Source organism: Moschus berezovskii, chromosome 1 (genome assembly GCF_049115385.1).
Source record: "Moschus berezovskii isolate FMDL1 chromosome 1, NW_MosBer_1.0, whole genome shotgun sequence".
Classification (NCBI taxonomy): Eukaryota; Metazoa; Chordata; class Mammalia; order Artiodactyla; family Moschidae; genus Moschus; species Moschus berezovskii.
This window is the reverse complement of record NC_142460.1, coordinates 73,680,740-73,704,226: the sequence shown is the minus strand read 5'-3', so window position 1 is coordinate 73,704,226 and position 23,487 is coordinate 73,680,740. Positions and strand designations below refer to the sequence as shown.

The window sequence follows — 23,487 nt, the reverse complement described above, 5'->3', positions numbered from 1 at the left end:
GGAATTTCACTTCCAGCATTATCACATCTCGTTTCTTTGCTCCTCATCTTTATTGCCCAGTTTCCTCTTTTGATTATCCATTGTAAAATGTCACAGTGGTTTATGACTGGGAGACAGGAGGTAGCACAACATATGTTTTGCTGTCTGTGTGTGAATTGAATAACAGATGTGCCGTGGGCAGTCACCAACAGTCTTTGAAAAGGGTGACATGATTGGTCACTGATGGTGATGCACATCTCATATTTATGTAGTGATTCGTGGATTGAAGAGATAACGGTGAAATTTACACTTTATGCAATTACTCAATCATTATATTGGGGTAGTGGAAATTTGAACTGTGTTTTGGGAGGACTTGTGTTATTTAATTAAATGATGGTAACTGAAGTTGATGCATATCAGAACCAGGGCAGGAGAGAGACAGCTGTAATTTCAAATTAGTTCATTCTAGGCATCTTTCATTTGTTTTCTAACTTTCCAGTCCTTGCTCAAGACTATTCCACAATGATTTTGGTTACTGCTCAGAGGTTTTTGGCTGGAGGCCTCTATTGAAATCAGTTAGAAAATTCAAAGAAAAAATTTCTCCATCACAACACCGTTGTGATCCTGCTAAGTTCTTAAGTCCAATCTTGAGTACTAGCTTAATTTTGAAAGTGATTATGCCATGAAACCACATTTAAAAGAAGTAATGGAACAGAATTTCTTTTGGAAAAATCATTCTGAAGAAATAAAGACATATATGGGCTTCCCAGGTGGTAAAGAATCCACCTGCCAGTTCAGGAGACACAAGAGACTTGGGTTTGATCCTCGGGTTGGGAAGATCCCCTGGAGAAGGAAATAGCAACCTGCTCCAGTATTCTTGCCTGGGAAATTCTGTGGACAGAGGAACCTGGCAAGTTATGGTCCGTGGGACTGCAAAGAGTTGACATGACTGAGTGACTAAGGACACATGCACACACACAAAGACATACTAACTGTACTAGGAAACTTCTATCCAGGAAGGCAAAGCATCATCATAATAAATATTATTACTAAGATTCTCTTAAATAATCTTGAACTCCCATTGCTTTTCCTTGGTCCTGTCCACATAATTATCCAATTCTGCTTATTAAAACGTGTTTTTATATACTGATTTTATTGTGGAAGGAACTGAACAAACCTACAGCTTAGTAATATACTCTTTTGTAGACATACAGTTGCTGTTGCTTTGACTCTTTCCAAATTCAAACATCCCACCTTCCTGCATCTATTCTGAAGGTGTGGCATGTTCTATAAGACCAGGAATGTTTGGAACTAAGGAAAAGAAATTAGTATGTTAGGCATTGCCTTCTTTTATCTTTTATATTCAAAGTACTTCAAAGCCCAGACTTCATGAAACTTGGACTCTTTTATTTCTTTGTCCTATAGACTAGGAACGTGATTTCTCATCCGTCTCCATTTTGACAAAATTGTTTCATCAAAGAAAGTTGGATAGTGCATGGCGTTCATTATAAAATTATTTTACTCGCTTTCTGGCAAGTAATCAGTTTGTTATTGGCATTATTATTCATTTTTATCTAGTAACAGTTTCACAAAGCCTTCTTTTTTTAATGTGTGTTAAAAACAGTTTTAAAATTATAATTTTAATATAATTAAATAAAAATTTTGAAGTTGTAATCTTTTTTAAAACTTACCAGATTTGCCTTATCCTTCATCAGGGAGAGTACCAATGTGCAGCTCAACTGATAGCGAAAACATCCTAAAATTACTTTCTGAGAGTTATCAGAAGATAGCACTATAATAATAAAATCAAGTGTATGTCTTCTCTTCACGATTTATTCTTTACTTGATGTGTCTTCTACCTCACTGGTTAACCTTCCTATCTCACCACTAAACTCACTAATCACGTAGGGATCATTTAATTGTCACGCAGTTAGGACAGGCATTGAATTCATGAATTTTCGGGTTTTGTTATCTGGACTTCAGCCTTTGGTGGATCTATATGGTCTTATTGAATCCCATCTTTGGGATGTCATGAAAACTAACATAATAGTTTTATTTGATCTCCAGGTTGAACCTGGTAATTTCACAAGACTTCTTCAACCACAGCCTGCGTTGTTGTATATGTCCTTTACATCAGTGACAAAGACACAAAAAAGCCTTAATGGGGTATCTATCAAGAGTATTAGCCATGTTTCTTCAGGTGGCTAGAGGGACATGTCATTTCTCTGTTCACATGAATTTGAAAGCTTAAATACATAATAGGGCTTGCATAGGCTAGACCCACATCTTTTACTTAACTGGAGGAGAATATCTGGGAGTAACTCTTCCCGTCACTCATTCCCCACCACCAACACACACACACTCACACACACTCATTCATACATTAGAATATAATGAGCATTGAGGCAGAATTATTGGTTCACTGCCAGCACTTAGAATAGTGATTGTCACATAGTAGGTGCGTGATCAATTATTATTATTGAATAAAGTAACTTCTACTGTGCCTCAATTTGGTTGATATGACTTGGGCTAATAAATGGGCCCAGTACATGGTAGGCACACAGTAAAGATAGAAAAAGTGAATGAACTACCTGTCTCATCTCTGGGAAGTAGCTGGCTAGATTTAATTACTTTATAGAAGGTATAAAAGGGAAACTTGAAATTCCTAATTTGTTGAAAAAAACTTGACATTGTCTCCCTGTATATTTGGTATTCCTGTGTCAGGCAGCACTACGTTTATAGGTTTTTCTTAAAAACATAAGTTTTGACCACACCAAATGTTGGTCAGAGTGTGGAGCAAGAAGAACTCTCATTCATTGCTGGTGGGAATGCAAAATGGTACAGCTACTTTGGAATACAGTTTGGTGGTTTCATATAAAGTTAAATGTACTCTTATCATATGATCCAGTAATAGTTGTTGTTTAGTTGCTAAGTTGTGTTTGACTCTTTTGCAACCCCATGGACTGTAGCCCACCAGGCTCCTCTGTTCATGAGATTTCCCAAGCAGGAATACTGGAAGTGGGTTGCCATTTCCTTCTCAAGGGGATCTTCCCAACTCAGGGACCAAACCCTCATTTCCTGCATTGCAGGTGAATTCTTTACCACTGAGCCACCAGGGAAGCCCTACTCCTTGGTATTTATCCACGTGGAGTTGAAAACTGAAGTCCACACAGAAATCTACACATGGATGCTTATAGCAGCTTTGTTCATCATTGCCAAAATTTGGAAGCAACCAAGATATTCTTCAATAGGAGAATGAATAAACTGTGGTACATCCAGACCATGGAATATTATTCAGCACAAAAAACAAATGAGCTGTCAATCATTAAAAGATATGAAGGAACCTTAAATATATATTCCTAAGTGAAAGAAGTCAATCTGAGAAGGCTACATGCTATGTGATTCCAACTGTAAAACAGCAGAGCCTAACAAGATACTCTACAGACTTGCTATGGGACCTGCTAAAACATGGCCATTGTGAGCAAAGAAAATGAGTCAAAAGAAACCCTTTTTAATTTGAATCAGTTCTAATGAGGTGGATGAAACTGGAGCCTATTATACAGAGTGAAGTAAGCCAGAAAGAAAAACACCAATACAGTATACTAATGCATATATATGGAATTTAGAAAGATGCAAATGATAACCCTGTATACGAGACAGCAAAAGAGACACAGATGTATAGAACAGTCTTTGGGACTCTATGGGAGAGGGTGAGGGTGGGATGATTTGGGAGAATGGCATTGAAACATGTATGTTGTCATATGTGAAACGAATCACTAGTTCAGGGTCAATGCATGTTATAGGATGCTCGGGGCTGGCATGCGGGGATGACCCAGAGGGAGGATAAAGGGAGGAGGGAGGTGGGAGGGGGGTTCAGGAGGGGGAACTTATGTAGACCCGGGGTGAATTCATGTCAATGTATGGCAAAACCAACCAATATAATATTGTAAAATAAAAAAAATAAAATAAAATGGGGTGGGACCCCTCCTAAAAGAAAAAAAAAAAAAAAGACCATTCTATGGTAAAACACTGTCAATAATAGCATTTTGTGGCATTTTATTTTTGTTTCTATTGTTGACATTATTTTTCTCCTGTAACTCTGCTAAGCCTGAAGAGCTTGAATTTTATATGAAGTTCAAACCCTTATTTTTCTTAAGAATGGTATAAATCAGCCATTTTGCATGTACTTCTACTGGACTCTGGGAGTTGGTGATGGATAGGGAGGCCTGGCATGCTGTGATTCATGGGGTCGCAAAGAGTTGGACACGACTGAGCGACTGAACTGAACTGAACTGATTCTGGACTCTGGGCTTCCCTTGTGGCTCAGCTGGTAAAGAATCCTCCTGCAATGTCAGAGACCTGGGTTCGATCCCTGGGTTGGGGAGATCCTCTAGAGAAGGGAAAGGCTACCCACTCAAGTATTCTGGCCTGGAGAATTCCATGGACTGTATAGACCATGGAGTCTCAAAGAGTCAGACATGACTGAGCAACTTTCACATACCAGACTCTAGGGTGAAGTCTTGCTGCTTGATCTTTGTACCTCTTTTATGTACTGAGTTAAACCTAGGAGTGTATCTTATGAATATTTGTTTGATTGTGAGGTAATTTGAAACAGCTTCTATTTTAGAAGCCTTTTGCAGAAATTTCAAACTCTCTTTAGTTAATAGTATGCATAGTATTGGGGCTTCCCAGGTGGCACAGTGGTAAAGAATATGCCTGCTGATACAGGAGACGTGGGTGTGATCCCTGGGTTGGGGAGATCACTTGGAGGAGGGCATGGCAACCCTCTCCAATATTCTTGCCTGGGAAATCCTGTGGACAGAGGAACCTCGCAGGCTATAGACTGTGGGGTCGCAAAGAATTAGACACAACTGAGCGACCGAGCACACATACATGGGATTAAAATGAAAATATGTCCATATGTCCAATATTGTAAAGCATTTACCCTCCAGTTAAAAGTAAATTTTGAAAAAAAAATTAAAAAAGAGAAGGTTTCTTTTTCTGTCTTTATCTGTGCCTTTTGTGACACATGCACTGAATTTTTATCATTATGATATGATAAAGCCAGTGTTTGAGACTAGAAAGTAGGCTTATAGGAAAAAATCTGTGCCCTATAAGAAGGCAGGGACATGACTGAGTCATAGTCACATAAGTTTCAAGGCTGGATTGATCAAAGGAAGGCTTGGCAAGCTTATTGTTTCTTACTTTTTTCTGATTAATGTGAATTTCACTTTTCAGCTTCAGGATTAATTATGATTAGCCCTCCATCCCCCTAAAGAGGACAAAGTTGAGGTTACAGTCTAAAGTATGAGTAGAGATTTTAAAAGGTAATTATACCTTTTAAATGCTTAGCCATAGGTTATTATCTAACTCTAGATTATAATACCTTAAACATGGGATTTTATCATGTTCATTTAGGAGTTTATTAGTTGTTCTTATTGTAATTTATCTGTTTGTCATTTTACTAGATGAAAATTAAATGCTAAATATAAAATTATTGAAAAAATTCTCAAGACATCTGTCCATTGGTAAATAACATGGAGAGAACATGTATGGATGAAACAGCTGAATTTCAATCACACACACTTTCTCTCTGCTACTCAGTGTGCTTTTAGGTTACTTTTAGCAAATTTCTTGGTGAAACATTAATTTTAATCTTAACCAAAGAAAAACTGGAAGGGTAAATACATGATAAAAAAAATAACATTTTTAGGTTTATGCATTACATCATTCTTTTACAGAAGCTGGGTTCTTGACAACAGAGCTAGCATCAAAAGTGTAACATATATTAAAAACCTGTGGAGTATTTGTAGTTTATTTGTATGAAATTATTTTAATTTAACAATGTAAGCATTTCCCCCAACCTCAGGATTTCAAGAGGGTGGGATTTGTCCAGTGTATACTTTTTCAAAACAAAATATCTGGATTTCCAGACGTTCTACTAATTTTATATAAGATATTACAAATTTCTCTTTTTCTCGATATAACTGATTAGCCAGTAATTTCTCCTCAGCAGTGTGTCTATCAGTCATAAATAGACACGGCACTTCTGTTCCTCAGAGAACAATGCCTGGAGATATTTTTAATTGACACAGTTTGTGGGTTATTACTGGTATGAGGTGTGCAGAGGTCAGGGATGGTACTAAACATTCTGTTGTGTGTGGAGCAGTGCCTAACAGCAGCAACTTACCTGATCTAAAATATTAATAATGCTATGATTAAGAAAGCTTGGTATGTATAACTTCATTTTAGGGGAATAAAGTATCACCTATGAAGTCAGCATCCATATTTCTATTGCCATGATACCATTTAGCCATTGACTCATTATGAAAGAGATTTGAGGTGGCTTGACATGATGTGGAGTTTTTTTCCTCAAAGGTTATTCAGTTATAGTAAGTTACCAGTTTAATATTTGCACCTTGTAAGTTATATAAATGGCTTTATTTCTTGTGATTGAGTTCATGTAATTCTTTGTGTTTTTTTAAGCGCTTAAATATAAATCCAATTATACGAAGGAGAAAGCCATTTTTCTATTAGTTGCTGGACTACTGCTCACTGTCCTTGTCATTGTTGGAGCCTTTCTTTTCATCCCAGGTAAGATATACAGTTATTATGAGGGAAAGGAGGATTGATAAGGTTGAGGACATTTCTGGAGAGGTGCATGTTCGTTTCCTAGGGCTGTTATTAACAAATTACCACAAACTGGGTATCTTAAGACAATAGAAATTCTCTCACCGTTCTGGGGGTCATAAATCTGAAATAAAGATGTTATCAGGGCCTTACACCCTCCTGACACTCTAGGGGAGAATCCATTCCATGCTCTCCTAGCTTCTGGTGTTTGCTGGCCATCTGTGCATATCCTTGGCTTGTGGTAGTGTAGCTCCCAACTTCCTCCATGGTCACATGGTCTCCTCCCCTCTGTGTCTCCACTTAATTTCCTGCTGCTTCTCTTTACAAAGCTACCTGTCACTGGATTCAGGACCCACCTGGGAAATCCAGGAGACATTCCTTCTTTCAGATCCTTAACTTCATCATGTATTTTACTATATAAGTTAATATTCAAAGATTTGGAGTATTTGGGAGGTGGACATATCTTTAGGGCAGCCATTAGGCCACTACAGAGGCACACTTTATTAGCCAAGACTTGGAAGGGGGAATGAACTTGGGAACCCAGATAGATCTGAAATTGCAGTTGCCCATGAAGGATGGCAGTGTGAGTGGGGGGAAGAGTCTGCAGCACATGAAAAGAGCAGCAGAGGCCGGCCTGAACTCACAAGTGCAAACTGGAAGAAGCCTTGTTTTTAGAGCAGAATACAGTATACACATGTTTAGGAATATCAATTTGGTAGCTCTGTTTGCAATTGGAGTTAGTAAAGACAGGGGAAGTTCAGCTCAGTTCAGTTCAGTTACTCAGTCAGGTCCGACTCTGTTAAAACCATGGACTGCAGCACGCCAGGCTTCCCTATCCATCACCAACTCCTGGAGCTTACTCAAACTCATGTCCGTTAAGCCAGTGATGTCATACAACTATCTCATCCTCTGTCATACCCTTCTCCTCTCGCCTTCAATCTTTCTGAACATCAGGGATTTTCCAATGAGTCAGTTATTCGCATCAGGTGGCCAAAGTATTGGAGTTTCAGCTTCAACATCAGTCCTTGCAATGAACACTTGGGACTGATCTCCTGTAGGATGGACTGGCTGGATCTCCTTGCAGTCCAAGGGACTTTCAAGAGTCTTCTCCAGCACCACAGTTCAAAAGCATCAGTTCTTCAGCGCTCAGCTTTCTTTGCAGTCCAACTCTCACATCCATACATGACTACTGGAAAAACCATAGGTTTGACTAGACAGACTTCTGTTGGCAAAGTAATGTCTCTGCTTTTTAATATGCTCTCTCGGTTGGTCATAGCTTTTCTTCCATGGAGCAAGCGTCTTTTAATTTCATGGCTGCAGTGATTTTGGAGCCCCCCCCCCAAATAAAATCTGCCACTGTTTCCATTGTTTCTTCATCTATTTGCCATGAAGTGATGGGACAGGATGGCACGATCTTAGTTTTCTGAATGTTGAATTTTAAGTCAGCTTTTTCACTCTCCTCTTTCACTTTATTCAAGAGATTCTTCAGTTCCTCTTCACTTTCTGCCATAAGGGGGGGTGTCATCTGCATATCTAAGGTTATTGACATTTCTCCGAGCAATCTTGATTCCAGATTGTGCTCCAAGACAAACCATTCGATATCATGGTAATCCAAGTCCATGCCCTGACCAGTAATGCGGAAGAAGCTGAAGTTGAACACTACTATGAAGACCTATAAAACCTTTTAAAACTAACATCCCCAAAAAGATGTCTTTTTCATTATAGGGGACTAGAATGCAAAAGTTGGAAGTACTGAACTGAATAAAAACCTAGAGTACAGGAAAATTTGGCCTTGGAATACAGAATGAAGCAGGGCAGAAGCTAATAGAATTTTGCCAAGAGAACTTACTGGTGATAGCAAACACCTACTTCCAACAATACAAGAGCAGACTGTACACATGGACATCACCAGATGGCCAATGCCAAAATCAGATTGATTATGTTCTTTGCAGCCAAAGATGAAGAAGCTCTATACAGTCAGCAAAAACATGACCAGGAGCTGACTGTTTCTCAGATCATGAACTCCTCCTGGCCAAATACAGACTTAAATTGAAGAAAGCAGGGAAAACCACTGTACCACTCATGTATGACCTAAATCAAATCCCTTACGATTATACTTCAGAAGTGAGTAATAGATTTAAGGGACTAGATCTGATAGAGTGCCTGAAGAACTATGGACGGAGGTTCATGACATTGTACAGGAGACAGGGATCAAGACCATTTCCAACAAAAAGAAATCAGAAAAGCAAAATGGCTCTCTGAAGAGGCCTTACAAATAGCTGTGAAAAGAAGAGAAGCAAAAAGCAAAAGAGAAAAGGAAAAATATACCCATTTGAATGCAGAGTTCCAAAGAATAGCAAAGAGAGATAAGAAAGCATTCCTCAGTGATCAATGCAAAGAAATAGAGGAAAACAATAGAATAGGAAAGACTAGAGAGCTCTTCCAGAAAATTAGAGATATCAAGGGAACATTTCATGCAAAGATGGGCTCAATAAAGGACAGAAATGGTATGGATGGACCCAAGAGAAGCAAAGATATTAAGAAGAGGTGGCAAGAATACACAGAAGAACCATACAAAAAAGATCTTCATGACCCAGATAATCACGATGGCGTGATCACTCACCTAGAGCCAGACATCCTGGAATGCGAAGTCAAGTGGGCCTTAGAAGAATCACTATGAACAAAGCTAGTGGAGGTGATGGAATTCCTGTTGGGCTATTTCAGATCTTAAAAGATGATGCTGTTAAAGTGCTGTACTCAATATGCCAGCAAATTTGGAAAACCCAGCAGTGGCCACAGGACTGGAAAATGTCAGTTTTCATTCCAATCCCAAAGAAAGGCAATGCCAAAGAATGCTCAAACTACCGCACAATTGCATTCATCTCACACAGTAGTAAAGTAATGCTCAAAATTCTCCAAGCCAGGCGTCAGCAATATGTGAACCGTGAACTTCCAGATGTTCAAGCAGGTTTTAGAAAAGGCAGAGGAACCAGAGATCAAATTGCCAACATCTGCTGGATCATCGCAAAAGCAAGAGAGTTCCAGAAAAAGATCTATTTCTGCTTCATTGACTATGCCAAAGCCATTGACTGTGTGGATCACAATAAACTATGGAAAGTTCTGAAAGAGATGGGAATACCAGATCACCGGACATGCCTCTTGAGAAATCTGTATGCAGTTCACAAAGCACCGGTTAGAACAGGACATGGGACAACAGACTGGTTCCAAATAGGAAAAGGAGTACATCAAGGCTGTATATTGTCACCTTGCTTATTTAACTTATATGCAGAGTACATCATGCAAAATGCTGGGCTGGATGAAGCACAAGCTGGAATCAAGATTGCCGGGAGAAATATCAGTAACCTCAGATAAGCAGATGACACCACCCTTATGGAAGAAAGCAAAGAAGAACTAAGGAGCTTCTTGATGAAAGTGAAAGAGGAGAGTGAAAAAGTTGGCTTAACTCTCAACATTCAGAAAACTAAGATCATGGCATCTGGTCCCATCACTTCAGGGCAATTAGATGGGGAAACAGTGGAAATAGTGGATGATTTATTTTTGGGTGTTCCAAAATCACTGCGGATGGTGATTGCCAGCCATGAAATTAAAAGGCCCTTACTCCTCGGAAGGAAAGTTATGACCAACCTATTTAGCATATTAAAAAGCAGAGACATTACTTTGCCAACAAAGGTGCATCTCATCAAGGCTATGGTTTTTCCAGTAGTCATGTATGGATGTGAGAGTTGGACTATAAAGAAAGCTGAGCACTGAAGAATTGATGCTTTTGAACTGTGGTGTTGGAGAAGACTCTTCAGAGTCCCTTGGACTGCAAGGAGATTCAACCAGTCCATCCTAAAGGAGATCGGTCCTGAGTGTTCATTGGAAGGACTGATGTTGAAGCTGAAACTCCAATACATTGGCCACTCCAATAACTGACTCATTTGAAATGACCCTGATCCTGGGAAAGATTGAAGGTGAGAGGAGAAGGGGATGACAGAGGTTGAGATGGTTGTATGGCATCGCTGGCTCAATGGACATGAGTTTTAGTAAACTCTGAGAGTTGGTGATGGACAGGTAGGCTGGCGTGCTGCTGTTCATGGGGTCACGAAGAGTCTGACGTGACTGAGAGACTGAACTGAACTCTGCATATAAGTTAAAAAATCAAGGTGACAGTATTTAGCCTTGACATAATCTTTTCCCAGTTTCGAACCAGGCTGTTGTTCCATGTCCAGTTCTAACTGTTGCTTCTTGATCTACCTACAGATTTCTCTGGAGGCAGGTCAGATGATCTGGTATTCCCATTTCTTTAAGAATTTTCCACAGTTTATTCTGATCCACACAGTCAAAGACTTTGGTGTAATCACTAAAGCAGAAGTATATGTTTTTCTGGATCTCTCTTGGTTTTTCGATGATCCAGCAGATGTTGGTAATTTGATCTCTGGTTCCTCTACCTTTTCTAAATCCAGCTTAAACATCTGAAAGTTCGTGGTTCACATACTGTTGAAGCCTGACTTGTAGAATTCTGAGCACTACTTTGACAGGGGGAAGAAGGAGATTAATTCAGAAGACAATTTGAAAGAACAATTGCTTTGACTTTGGGACAGGTTGAGTATAGCAAGTGAAGGGAATGGTAAGAGATCCCAGAGTTTCTCACTGGAATTATGTGAAGTGGTTAAGAAGGAGGCAGAGCCAACTCAAGGTTTGATGTCTTCAGACTTATGTGTTGACATTTACGTATCTTAAATTTGGTCTAGAATAATAAAAAAAAATAGTCATTTATTTTGTGTGAAATTTTGGGGGAAATATTTTTAAACCTTTTGTAGTTTATAAGAGTGGTATAGAGATTAATACATTTAATAAATTAAGTAATGTTTTCTAAGAGTAAGAGGTTTGTAGGAAAATATTAATTATTGTGTTTAATTAACAGGTGAATATTCAACAAAGAATGCTTCAGGACTTGGTTTAATTGTACTTCCTACAGTAATATTAATATTACTTCATTACTGTGTATTTACGATAGGTGAGTATTTGTTGTGATGGAATGATTTTGCCCACCTTTTTCATTTAAAGAACAGCATTTTTGGTTAAAATATTCTTGTATTTTTTTAACAACTCAATAATTGTTAAGTTGCTTTATTAAAAGATTGCCCAGGCTATTCTTAGTGATATTTTACCCATATGGAATTATTTTAAAGTTGGCTTGGGTTTTCAAGGCATTCAGTTACCTTGTAAAAAATTATTTTTATGTATATTTGATATCAGTGTATTTTTAAAGTTATGCTATATAATTTCCTAATGATTATCATAATATTTTTATTTCAGGTTTTAACTAATTCTACAAAATAGGATTATAAGTAAGAAAGAGTAGCTTTATTTTTTTTTTAGTTATGGCAAATCTTAACATGTAGATATCCAACCTGTAGTTGGTATCATTTTAACTGCATTTTAGGAGTAAATCACTAACATTTTTGTTAATATTAGAATCTATTTTTATCTAGTTACCCATGTGACTCTCAGCCTTAGAGCCTATCTCTGGCCTGCTGTACATTGGAAAAGTATTGATTTGTTATAAAATTACAGATCTAGACATACAATGTAGGTCACTGGGAAAAAATTTACCATCTGAGAAGAACTCCAGAGGTAGTCTTTGGTCATAGGCTATTATTCTTGATTGCACAAAGTACAAGTAGGAGTGATTGCTTTTTAAATACTCTCAACCCACTTTTCCTCCCTCCAGCTATGGGGATGTCCTCCGTCACCATCAGCATACTGATCCTTCAGATACTGGGCTATGTGCTTTCTGTGGTTGGATTCAGCCTCTGTGTCTCAGGTAAGAGTCCCAGCCTTCTCTAGTCTCACCTTGTCTTGGTAGGGCTTTCTCTTGGATGGAGTTCTCTTTCTTTTTCTTCTTTCTTTTATTTTGTAGACTTCATTTTTTTGTAGGGCAGTTTCAGGGTCACAGCAAACTTGAGTAGGAAGTACTGAGTTCCCAAATACCCCCATAGCAACCTCTTCCACTATCAACATCCCCCACCAGAGTGGTAAATGCGTTATAGTCATCGAACCAACATTGACATGCTGCTGCTGCTGCTAAGTCGCTTCAGTCGTGTCCGACTCTGTGCGACCCCATAGACGGCAGCCCACCAGGCTCCGCCATCCCTGGGATTCTCCAGGCAAGAACACTGGAGTGGGTTGCCATTTCCTTCTCCAATGTGTGAAAGTGAAAAGTGAAAGTGAAGTCGCTCAGTCTTGTCCGACTAGTAGCAACCCCATGGACTGTAGCCCACCAGACTCCTCTGTCCATGGGATTTTCTAGGCAAGAGTACTGGAGTGGCTTGCCATATGTTATCACCCCAAATGCATAGTTTACATGAGGGTTCATTCTTCGTGTTGTATATGCTATGATTTTGATACATGTATAATGATATGGATCATAGTCATAGATATTGTATCATTCAGTTAAGTTTCACTGCCCTAAAAATCCTCTGTTCTGCCTGTTAATCCTCCCTCTCCTTAATTACCCTAGCAGCCACCAGTGTTTTTAATGTGTCCATAGAATGTTGCCTTTTCAAATTAGCTTCTTTTAGTAATATTCATTTAAGATTTCTCTGTCTTTTTGTGACTTGATAGCTCATTTCTTTTTAGCGCTGAATAACATTCCATTGTATTGTGTACTACAGTTTGTTTATCCATTCACTTATTGAAGGACATCTTGGTTGCTTCCAGTTTGGGGCAATTAAGAATAAAGTTGCTCTAAACATCCATGTGCAGGTCTTTGTGTGGACATAAGTTTCAACTCCAGTGGAGTGCAGTTGTTGGGGTGTATGTTAAGAATATATTTAGTTTTTCAGCAAACTGCCACACTGTCTTCCAAGGTGGCTATACCATTTTGCATTACCACCAGCAATGGATGAAAGTTCCTGTTGCTCCACATCCGTGCCAGCATTTAGTGTCGTGTGCTCCCTGCGCTGAGGATAGTGCTTTCCACATTGCCATGAGTATACTGGCTGTATATGGCTTGTGGGTTGATTTTTTCAGCACCCAGACTGCTCTGCCTATATCTGTGAGAGAGCTTTTAAAATAACTAGGCTCCATCCAGTGGGTTGCGGCCTTAGGCTTTACACACTATTTCCCATTAGCCTTGATGTGATAAGGTACATATTATACAGATGAAAGATTTTTTCGTTTAATAATTTGAAGTCATTTCATTGACTGACTTAATAGTGATGAACAAATGTAGATAATTTTCGTTTCTTAATAAAAGAATAATTTCTTAAAACTCAATATTATTACTGTCATTGTTAGTTCTTTTAAAAAATCAATTATTTATATGAATTTCTAATATAGAACTTCATTTGTTTTTACAGAATGTATCCCAGTGCATGGTCCTCTTCTGATTTCAGGTTTGGGTATTATAGCTCTAGCAGAATTACTTGGATTAGTTTATATGAAATGTGTTGGTAAGTCAGCCTTATTTTTGTTAGCCTATGCCAGGAATTTCAAATATATAATCTGGATAATGCTTTTGGTTGATTCTTACTGTCTAGGACCAAAGAAATGCATGAGTAATTCCAAAAATGAGAAAACACAGCAAATGCCGCTGTATTTTTTAAATAATTAATTTGAAATCGTTTGTGCTGTGTCTTGTGCTTAGTTGCTCAGTTGTGTCCAACTCTTTGTGACCTTGTGGACTGTAGCCCTCCAAGTTCCTCTGTCCATGGGCATTCTCCAGGCAAGAATATTGGAGTGGGTTGTCATTTCCTTTTCCAGGGGATCTTCCTGACCCAGAGATCGAACCTGTGTATCCTGCATTGGCAGGCGGGTGCTTTACCACTGAGCCACTAGGGAAGTCCCTGGTTTATATTAGTCTCCCTTTAAGCTTCCCAGAGAGTAAAGCGTCTGCCTGCAAGGTGGAAGACCTGGGTTCAATCCCTGAGACCTGGGTTTGACTTTTTAATCACCATTGGTCTAGTTCTTAAAGATGACTCTGCTAATGATGTTGCTCCCTATTAATACTTGAGAACAGTGTGTGACCTGCAGTATCCATGCAGCTGATGTAATATTAGGTGTCTTTGACTGGTGGTCAGCTCTTTGTTCTTTTTTTCCCCTCATTATCTGGATTTCCTTCCCTTTTATTCCCATGCTTCCTCTTGCCTTCCCTGTCTGACGACCAGCAGGTCTGGAGATACTGACTCAATGGAAATAGGTGTCTTCTAGCTGCTGCCCCCTTGACCTCTCTCCCCTTTTCCACCACTACACCCCTGGGAAGCCTGTGAAACCATTGTCATTACAAATGTATTATTCTCACGTTAAATTCAAAGTGAAACTGAATTCCTAGCAAGTTCCTCAAACTGTTTTTTCTTTATGGTAGTTTTATAAATATATGTAAGTGAAGCATTAAGTCAGGTTTTATTTACATTTTGAGACTTTTCTAAATTAACTTTTCAAATCAATTTGTCTGATACCAGAGTTCAGAGAAATGCCTTTGGTCAGTTGAAGGGCAAGAAGAGAAAAGGTACAGGAAAGTAGCTCTTTAGATAATGTGGTAGACTAGGAAAGTTGATGTGTTTTTCATATATAACTGAATATGTAAATATGAGTATATGTAACATTTAAGGTTGCAAATTTGAGCATTTGTATCAGGAAGTAAAAATTGTAAATGCTTTCAGTGTAACTGTTACTTGTTGCTGATGCTCTATTTTGGAAAAGTCTAAAGAATGTGTCTTGACTTTTAAATCCAAGCTGTTTATGTCCCTGTGAGAGATTTAACTTTCATTAGTTTCATTATTTCCCAATTTAAATTTGTAGCCTTAAATATTACTTAAAGAGTAGGATTTTAAATTTCATTTTCTATGTTATTTTTTAGCTGTGCTGGAGTTTGTTTACTGAAACATTTGTTTCATAAAATGAAATCAAGGGTTGAGAACAATAATGATATGAGGAAATATAGAAGGTTTAAAAGAACTAACTAAACTCGGTGAAGTTGGGTGTATTACCTATGTGGGATGCTTATGTTCATTCTTCATCAGGGTCATTACTTGTTAATTTTCTTAAGCCATTACTGTTTAGTTCTGTATAAGGGAATATAGTCATGTTTTGATACAAATCAACCTCCTAGCAGTCAGGAACCATATTGACCACATCTCACATATTTTAGAAAGACACAGAATAGATATGTAAAATTCAGTGATATCTTCTTGCCCATTGTTGGGAAGAGGTGAATCTGGTATCAAAAGATAAAGTTGTCCCTGAAAATCCCAAACCTGGAAATATATTTTCTCCTTGTGCCAAGTGTTTTTGGTAGAGAAGAAGCATTGCAAGTGAGCTTACATGAAATGCTTAAGGCTTGTGATTTACACACACACACACACTCACATACATACATACATACATGGCGGTCATGCCTTAGGCCCATAGCAACAGCGACAAATCACAATCATTCTTTAGTCACATAGGTCATATGCCTATTAGAGAGGATTAACTCAAGCGAAATTCACTTCTGCATTGTTTGCTCTTGTATTAGAGCGATCAAAGCTGACTGGTGCCCTTTGAATCAACGTTCTTTATAGAGCTCTTTGTTTCAGAATGGCCTAGCCAAATATGATGCTCCTTGGACGTGAGAATTAGCACTCAGAAACTTCATACTTTTTTAAGACTATTAAAAGAGTTGCTTGGCAGTTCTTAATACTAATTCTAACAAGTTATGAGCTCAAAAATATAGCTTTAAAATCTTACTTCTGATCCTTCACATTACATGGCGGTTAAGTTCTCTTTTCCTTGATAGAACATAAACACAGGGCATGGTTTAGTTGAAGTAAGTTGTATATACATATCACTACCATGATTGTCCCAAATAAAGTTCTGTAATTCTGCTTGGTTTATTTCAGAGGTTGCTAATTGTGATTACCTATATTCCCAACACATTTTATTCCATAGTACTTTAAAAAGAGATTTCTTCTTGTTTGGTCTCAAGGACGAAACCACTCTCAAATGCCTCCAGTAAAGGAGATTTACTTTAAAACCACACATGGCACTAACAGAGATCGGAATCGTGTGAAAGCAGATACACGACTGATCGTCACAGGGAGTGGAACAACTAAGTGGTTTAGGAATTGGAAGCATCCAACACATCTCTAAAGTCTATGAGTCATGATTTGCCCTCTCAGTAGCAAGAGTTAGCAGATGCCCTCCTGCCAGTGTGCTTACTTTCTCTCTCTTTGGTTCTTTACCGGCTAGCCAGGTAGCTCATCCTTTCCTTAATGTTCTGTTTTTGATCTATTCATGTCTTCTCACTGGTCTATTTTCTCACCTTTGGCTCTAAGCTTTGAGCTTCTCCTTGCTTACTTTCTGTCTCCTTTTCACCTTTCTTTCCCTTCACCAGCTTTCTTGTCTTCTTTCTTCTCCTCTCCAGGTTCCAGTGGGAAAGAAACTTTTCAGGCCAGTCAGTTGCCATTTTCCCTTTTGGAGCAAGTCTTACCAAGCTTCTGACTTGTCTGTAGATTGACTTCCCTTGGCTCAGGTCTCACCCCCTTTACCCATCAGCTTTGGAAGCTTGATAGAGTAGGCATGGAGAAGTAGGAAATACTGAGCACAGAAGACCCGAGCAGTTCTAGGGGCCTGCCTCAGTCTGCTCATCATCCAGTGCCGTCATCCAATCCAGAGATCAGTGGAATTGACCATCCAGTAGCATCCTCGTCCTACAGAATGACCCACAGGGTATTGCCCCTTGATGCTTTTGTATCTGTAGGACTCTGATTCTGTATTTAAGACCAGTTTTAGCTGCTCCTGGACTTTCTCACTTGGTTTTTATAAGGAACATTTCTCTTCTTCCCTTTGCAACTTGAGCCATTCTTGTGTCAGTTTCTTCATGCCGTTATTTCTTCATCTTCATTAACCAATGCACTGAGAGGCAGTGAAGGGTAACTGGAAAAGCTAAGAAGGAATATAGGCAGAGAAGGGCTTGGTTATAGCTAAAACTAGCTGGCCGCAAACAATTCTCTAAACTCGGAGGGATCTGATATTTTCTTTAGTTTGTTAGCTAGCTGGAGCTTTGAAAACTGGAAAGATGGAAGAAGAAAAACAGAGAGGACAGGCTGCAGGAACAGCAGTGAGCTAAGGGTGGGCAATTCCACATTCCAGCTGGCCTGAGTAGGGAGGGGTGTAAAGCCTACAGCGGGGGCGTAGATGACTGTTTTCCCACCATGAAGTGTAACAAGTGACTGATTTTGAGGGACATGTGGCGTGTACAAATGAGAATGTGTATGTGTTTATTATTTGATTGGGATGGATTATTTGCATCATTTTTTTCTGTCAGTGTATATGATTAAGAGTGTTCTGTACTTTTAGTTATCAAAGCCACTCTTTCAGTGGAGTTTCTGACACGTTTAGTTTTAGTCCTGAATGTTTTATGTTAAAATTAAATATAATATTGCCTTAATTTATTTCATTTATTAAATTAATTTTCTTATTTTTTCATGTGATCAGCTTCCAATCACAGGACTATACAACCTCCTAAGGTAAGTTAAAATTTCTTAAATGAATTGGGTGTGATGCTCAATGGTTTAGTCTGAGGAATGGTAATTGAGATGTTGAACCCCACTGCTCGCCGTTCACCATGACATCAAATTAGGAGAACACTGAAGTTGTTTCAGGGTTTCCCAGGTTGCACTAGTGGTAAAGAACCCACCTGCCAGTGAACGAGACATAAGAGACGTGGGTTTGATCCCTGGGTCAGGAAGATCCCCTGGAAGAGGGCATGACAAGCCACTCTAGTATACTTGCCTGGAGAATCCCATGGACAGAGGAGCCTGGCAGGCTACAGTCCACAGGGTTGCAAATAGTCGGACACAACTGAAGCAACTTAGCACATACCTACGAAATCACTTTATGATCTTTGCATGGACAGATCCAATCTATTTTAAAACTTGGTCATTTACTAGCAATGGGTTAGAATAAATGATTTCTTAAGATTGTGCTGTTTTCTCATGCCCAGAACTGGAAAGTTTGTGTGTAAGAATAATGGTCATTATCTGCTCAAAGAATCCGATTCCAATATATTGCCTCACCTCTTGGACACATTTGAAGTGCATACACAGAATGATATTTCGGGCTTAAAAATGAGAAGTTCATACTAAATTGATTTCATTAAAAACAATAATCTATAAAATAAATGGAAATATAGCCCAGAAATAGCTGTTCTGAATTGATTCATTTCCCTCTTTCCCCCATTTTATAAGCATTTTTCTTCCTACAAATTGCACTGTAGTTTTTCTGTATCAAAAGCTACCTGAGAAAATTCCAAGAAAAGGAGCAATTTAGGAGGTAAACTGAAAGGGATAAATGGTGGTGGATGAAAAAAGTCATTTTTTCATCATGGTAACAGGGACAGGAACTACTTTATGGAAATAAGATCTGGAAAGGACTATATTGTATTCATCTTCCTAAAAAGGATTAAGGATTAGTAATAGCTCTGTCTGGGATGCCAAAAGCGAGACTCTGACCTGTCTGTGGCAGGAAGGCGTGATTACACATGCCCGTAAAGCTGACAAGCTTTCCACAGACATTCCGGAGAGGTGAGGGAAGTGGGGGTGCACCTTACCCCATGTGTTCATTCTAAAAAGATTGGTGCCATAGCTACACAGATCCCAAACAGCTAGAAGTTTTAAAAGTGCCTCTGTTAAAGATAATTTGGCCATTAGACCCTTCAATCCTAACACTTGTCTTTCCTGTTACCCAGTTCAGTTTGCATGACTTGAAAATGACTGCTCTCATATCTGGCTTAACTGTATTGTTTATTATGTTGCTATCTGTGTTTGTGTTCTGTAGTTAGGATTTCTTGAACAGAGAGAGGTAGGGTAGGGTGGGAAGTTCTGCACAGAAAGTATTAAGAGAATGATTCTGTTAGTATTGAACTATTAGCTAGACTTGGCAAGCTTTGTCTTCCTAACCTTTATTGCCTTACTTTGTCTTTTGGCTGTAGGATTCACTGTTTATATACAGTTTAAATGTTAGCATATATAAATTATAGTATGAAAGAACATGAAATAAATTCTATTTTATGTAAATATATTTTAAATATTTTCCAGAAAGCTGTAGAGGAACCTCTTAATGGTATGTGGTTATTACAAATTTATATGTTCTTCTTGATCCATTACCAGATCATCATAAATTGAATTAGCCCCCAAAGCAGTTAGAATGCTCTCTGTGCCTTGAGAAGAATCTAGGTTTTTTTTTTTTAATTGCCTAACCTCTCTTTTTTTGCTTATTCATCAAGAATTAAGAGTATTGTTTTTGTAGTGTTGTCACCTCTGAGAGAAAATAGCACTGTTCTGTGTCTCTCGAGCCAAGTGATTTTGGGTGGGGGGGAGGACTCTCTTGCCTTTTTAATTGGCCAAGATGAAATGTAACACCCCCAGTAGAGAAGGATCTCAATTAGTTTCAATTTTTAATTATAAATTTCAGGCAGATACAGGCTGTCATCATTTAGTGAGACCGAAGTATCTCACTTCTCCCCAAATCTAGATCTGTATCCCCAACGACTCTGTGTCCTTTGTGAAGCCTGTGGGTATGACCCACAGGAAGGCTTTTGTAACCAAACAGTAATCTTAAAATTAACTGGGCATGATATTACTGCATGTTTGTTTGTCTAGAAATGATTTCTAATTGTGGAATCTTACTAACTGCTTGGCTTGTTACTAATTCTTAGCATTTAAAGAATCAAAAGGGATGATGAACGATGGTAAGTATAAAATGCACCTGCAATTATAGCTTGGTTAAAATATGGACATTGAAAAGAAGTAAAATTGCTTCTTGAAAGTGTGTGTTTTTTTTTTTTAAGGGACACTGTCAAATCATAAAGGCCTACATTTCTCAGTTTATAAAACTTACTTACTCTGTTACAAGTTGCAAAACGAATAATATAAAAGCTGTAGGGTATCACTAATCAGACTCTCCAGTCATATTGCTCATAACAAAGAGAAATAACTGTTTTAAAAAATAAACAAACATTTTTCAGATGCAGTGTCTGATGACTGAAACTTTAAATGCTCTTTGTAAGACACTTAGATAATTTATCACAAATCTTTATCATCTTGACAGGGTTTCTTTTGTGCTCGTGTTTGGTGATTTTGTGCATTTAGCCTGTGGAGACTTAATATCTCTGCTTTTCCAAGCAAGAATTGGGTTCTAACCTTTTGGGAGAGGATTGGAAAAGAGATGTTTAGTCACTCCTGCTTTTTGAAGGGGGTCTCTGGGCTAATAATTTTTAATTTTTAATGACTGTTTCAGAGACCTATATTTACTAGTTCTGAAAGCTAATTAAGTATGAAATATTGAGTACTGTAAACATTCAATTTTACCTTAGCATATTCTGATATTTGAGTTCTGTTAACATTTGAATAATTATGTTTTCATTTTATGGAGACTTTCTTCATACCTTTGATATTTACAGTCATTCCTTGATCATGTAAATAGTCTGCTTTCAGTTTTACTGTTCTAAAGTCTGTGACCTATGTGCTCACCTCTATAGCAAAATGCAGCATTTAACTCAAGAGGCTATATTCCCCTGACTGCAGTTAATTTTTGCATAAGATTAAAAACATGCCAGTTGTGTTTAGTGAACTAAGTTTAAAACAGTGCTTGGAATGTGTTCAGTAAGCAGTCACAGAATGATCCCACTTTTGTAAGTTTGTGTCACAGCCTTTATTACAAAAAATGCATGCTCTGCTAACCATTGCACTCCTAAAAAAACAGGATTAGAAGGAAAACATTAAATGACATTTAAAAAAGAACTGATATCTAAAGTGTGGCATGGTTTGTCTGTGTTTGCATTCTTGTGTTCTGTTGTTGGTTTGTTTGTTTTTTTAACTTCACTGTTTTTCTTCTTTTCCTACTGTGGTGTCATTCTTCTATAGTTGTATGAAGAAACTGAACTCTTACCCATTTTCAGAAAACCAGTAGAGGAGCCTTGAATGCCTCTTCCTTTATTAATTTCCCTTAAGATATGACTTCTTGGGCACCATTGTATAGACAGCAGATTTTGTATTTTCATAGCACATGAAAACTATAGCAACCTTTGAAATTCCCTTAATTTTGCTAATTTTAGCTGTTCAGAATTTGTTGGGTTTTTTCCAAATGTCTGTGTGGTGGGCTCTTCCTACGGACAGGGGCAGGTCACAATGCCCATGGTGTATCTGCCTTTTTGGTGAGTGAGGTACCAGGTGCCCTCTTGGGACCACAGTCCTATTTCCTCTTTCACTTAACACCTGATCACATATTTAATTTTCTTACATTAAATGAATGGTGTCAATCTAAAATGAAAGTGATAGCATATTATTCTAGGATCAATGTTTTTTGCTTTGGAAAACTCAACATCTCTTGACTTCTTCTCAGCTAACCCAGCAAACGGAGATTATCAGATTTTGTTGATTTACATTTCCATTTGGCACTGGCCTTTTGCTTACTGCAGCTAAAGAGGCTAATGGATTGTCTAGTTTGTCTGTGACCTTTGCAAATCTAAGATTAAATACTTTTTCTTTATTTTTAGATACCATATATCTGAAACAATTTTCAATTTTTAAAATACATCAACTTGTTAAGGTATAGAAAATATACATGCATAGCAATTATATATTCATTTTTCAATTTTCCAGAGTAACTGAAGTGGAGTGATGGACTCTGATTTGGAGAGTAGTATGACGTGAAAGAAACACACATGTGTTTAAGCACCATGGCCTTGATTCATTGTCCTGGAGAAGAAAACAAGAAAAGTAACTCGTTTCCATCTATGGGAGAAAGTAAATAATTGACCTTTAAATGATTGTTACAGTTAAGTTTTTATTCAAAGTATTTTTAAATTTAATTAATAAATGAATTATGATCTGTATTGTGTGCCCAATTGATATCCAGTTTTTTGTTGTTCTTTTTATTCAGTTAGGGGCAAAAGTAGAGTGGGAAACTTCCAAGAATGATGCCTTCCAGATCCTGGGGCCTCTTAACTCTAGGTCACCAACTTAAACTGGTTCAAGGTTAGAATTTCCTGGCACTACCCTGGTTACCCAGAGCTATCTATGAAAACAGAGGCTTCCATCAAACCTTAGCAAACTTTGGCACAGCCACATTGGCTGTTATGGTGTTAACTGAATAATGTCTGCCTCTTCTGGGTCAGGGGCATAATATTAAGTACAGACGAGAAATTCATTTAGGAACATTTTGTCGGCTGTCTGCATGGGTGTGGTATTGCTGAGGATCATGGTCTTCATTCTTGGGGGTTGCCACTCACACGTTATCCCCTCAACGTATAGTGTACCAGACCCTTTCCAGATTGAGGGTGATTATGTTGATGGATGTTTTCTTCCTTTTTTTCACATGACCCTTTACATGCTGTCTTGTCCTCCTGTTATTTGCTTCTGCTGTATGAGATGTAGCGCTTTTTCTCCTCTTTGAACATGGTCCAGTGACACAGTAGCATCACTTCAGAAAGGAGCCAGACTTATTCTCAAAGAACTATGTTCACACTTTTCAGCAGAAATAGCGATGGTTGTAACATATGTATTCCCTTCCTCGGATTTGAAGGCACAATCTACAGTGTTTCTTCGCTTCTTTTCTGATCTGGGGCATGAAAAACCAAGATTGAGGTTTGAACTATGAGTCTCCTGCATGGCAACATAATGTGTGTCACCGTCAGGCCGACAGGCCAGCCCTGAATGGGTGGTTCTATTACTGTTGTATCTGTGTTGCATGATAAACACTCATCCTCTCCTCCTGTACTCCTGCGTCATACTCCATTTACCCTAAGACTGGAAACTAAAACAAACCCCTCCACATTTCCTATCCCCCATTAGAAGAAGATTAACATTCTGACAGTTGTGGTCGCCTGGA

The 23,487-nt window shown here is 38.3% G+C and overlaps 1 protein-coding gene across 4 annotated transcripts in view; it reads left to right on the top strand.

Annotated features, from left to right (window-relative positions):
• Positions 1 to 22,492, top strand: part of CD47 (CD47 molecule) — a 63,000-nt gene extending 40,508 nt beyond the window's left edge. For 2 of the 4 annotated variants that reach the window (XM_055419230.2, XM_088836774.1), the window contains exons 4-11: positions 6,466 to 6,573; positions 11,537 to 11,629; positions 12,347 to 12,439; positions 13,977 to 14,069; positions 18,094 to 18,125; positions 19,695 to 19,719; positions 20,315 to 20,347; positions 22,260 to 22,492. In XM_055419230.2, the coding sequence (XP_055275205.1) occupies positions 6,466 to 6,573; positions 11,537 to 11,629; positions 12,347 to 12,439; positions 13,977 to 14,069; positions 18,094 to 18,125; positions 19,695 to 19,719; positions 20,315 to 20,347; positions 22,260 to 22,264 (482 nt within the window). In that variant the 3' untranslated portion in view covers positions 22,265 to 22,492. Of the gene's footprint in view, positions 1 to 6,465; positions 6,574 to 11,536; positions 11,630 to 12,346; positions 12,440 to 13,976; positions 14,070 to 18,093; positions 18,135 to 19,694; positions 19,720 to 20,314; positions 20,348 to 22,259 lie in introns of those variants that run through there. The other 2 variants (XM_055419311.2, XM_088836772.1) reach the window with 2 other exon arrangements.
• Positions 22,493 to 23,487: the final 995 nt, after the last annotated feature.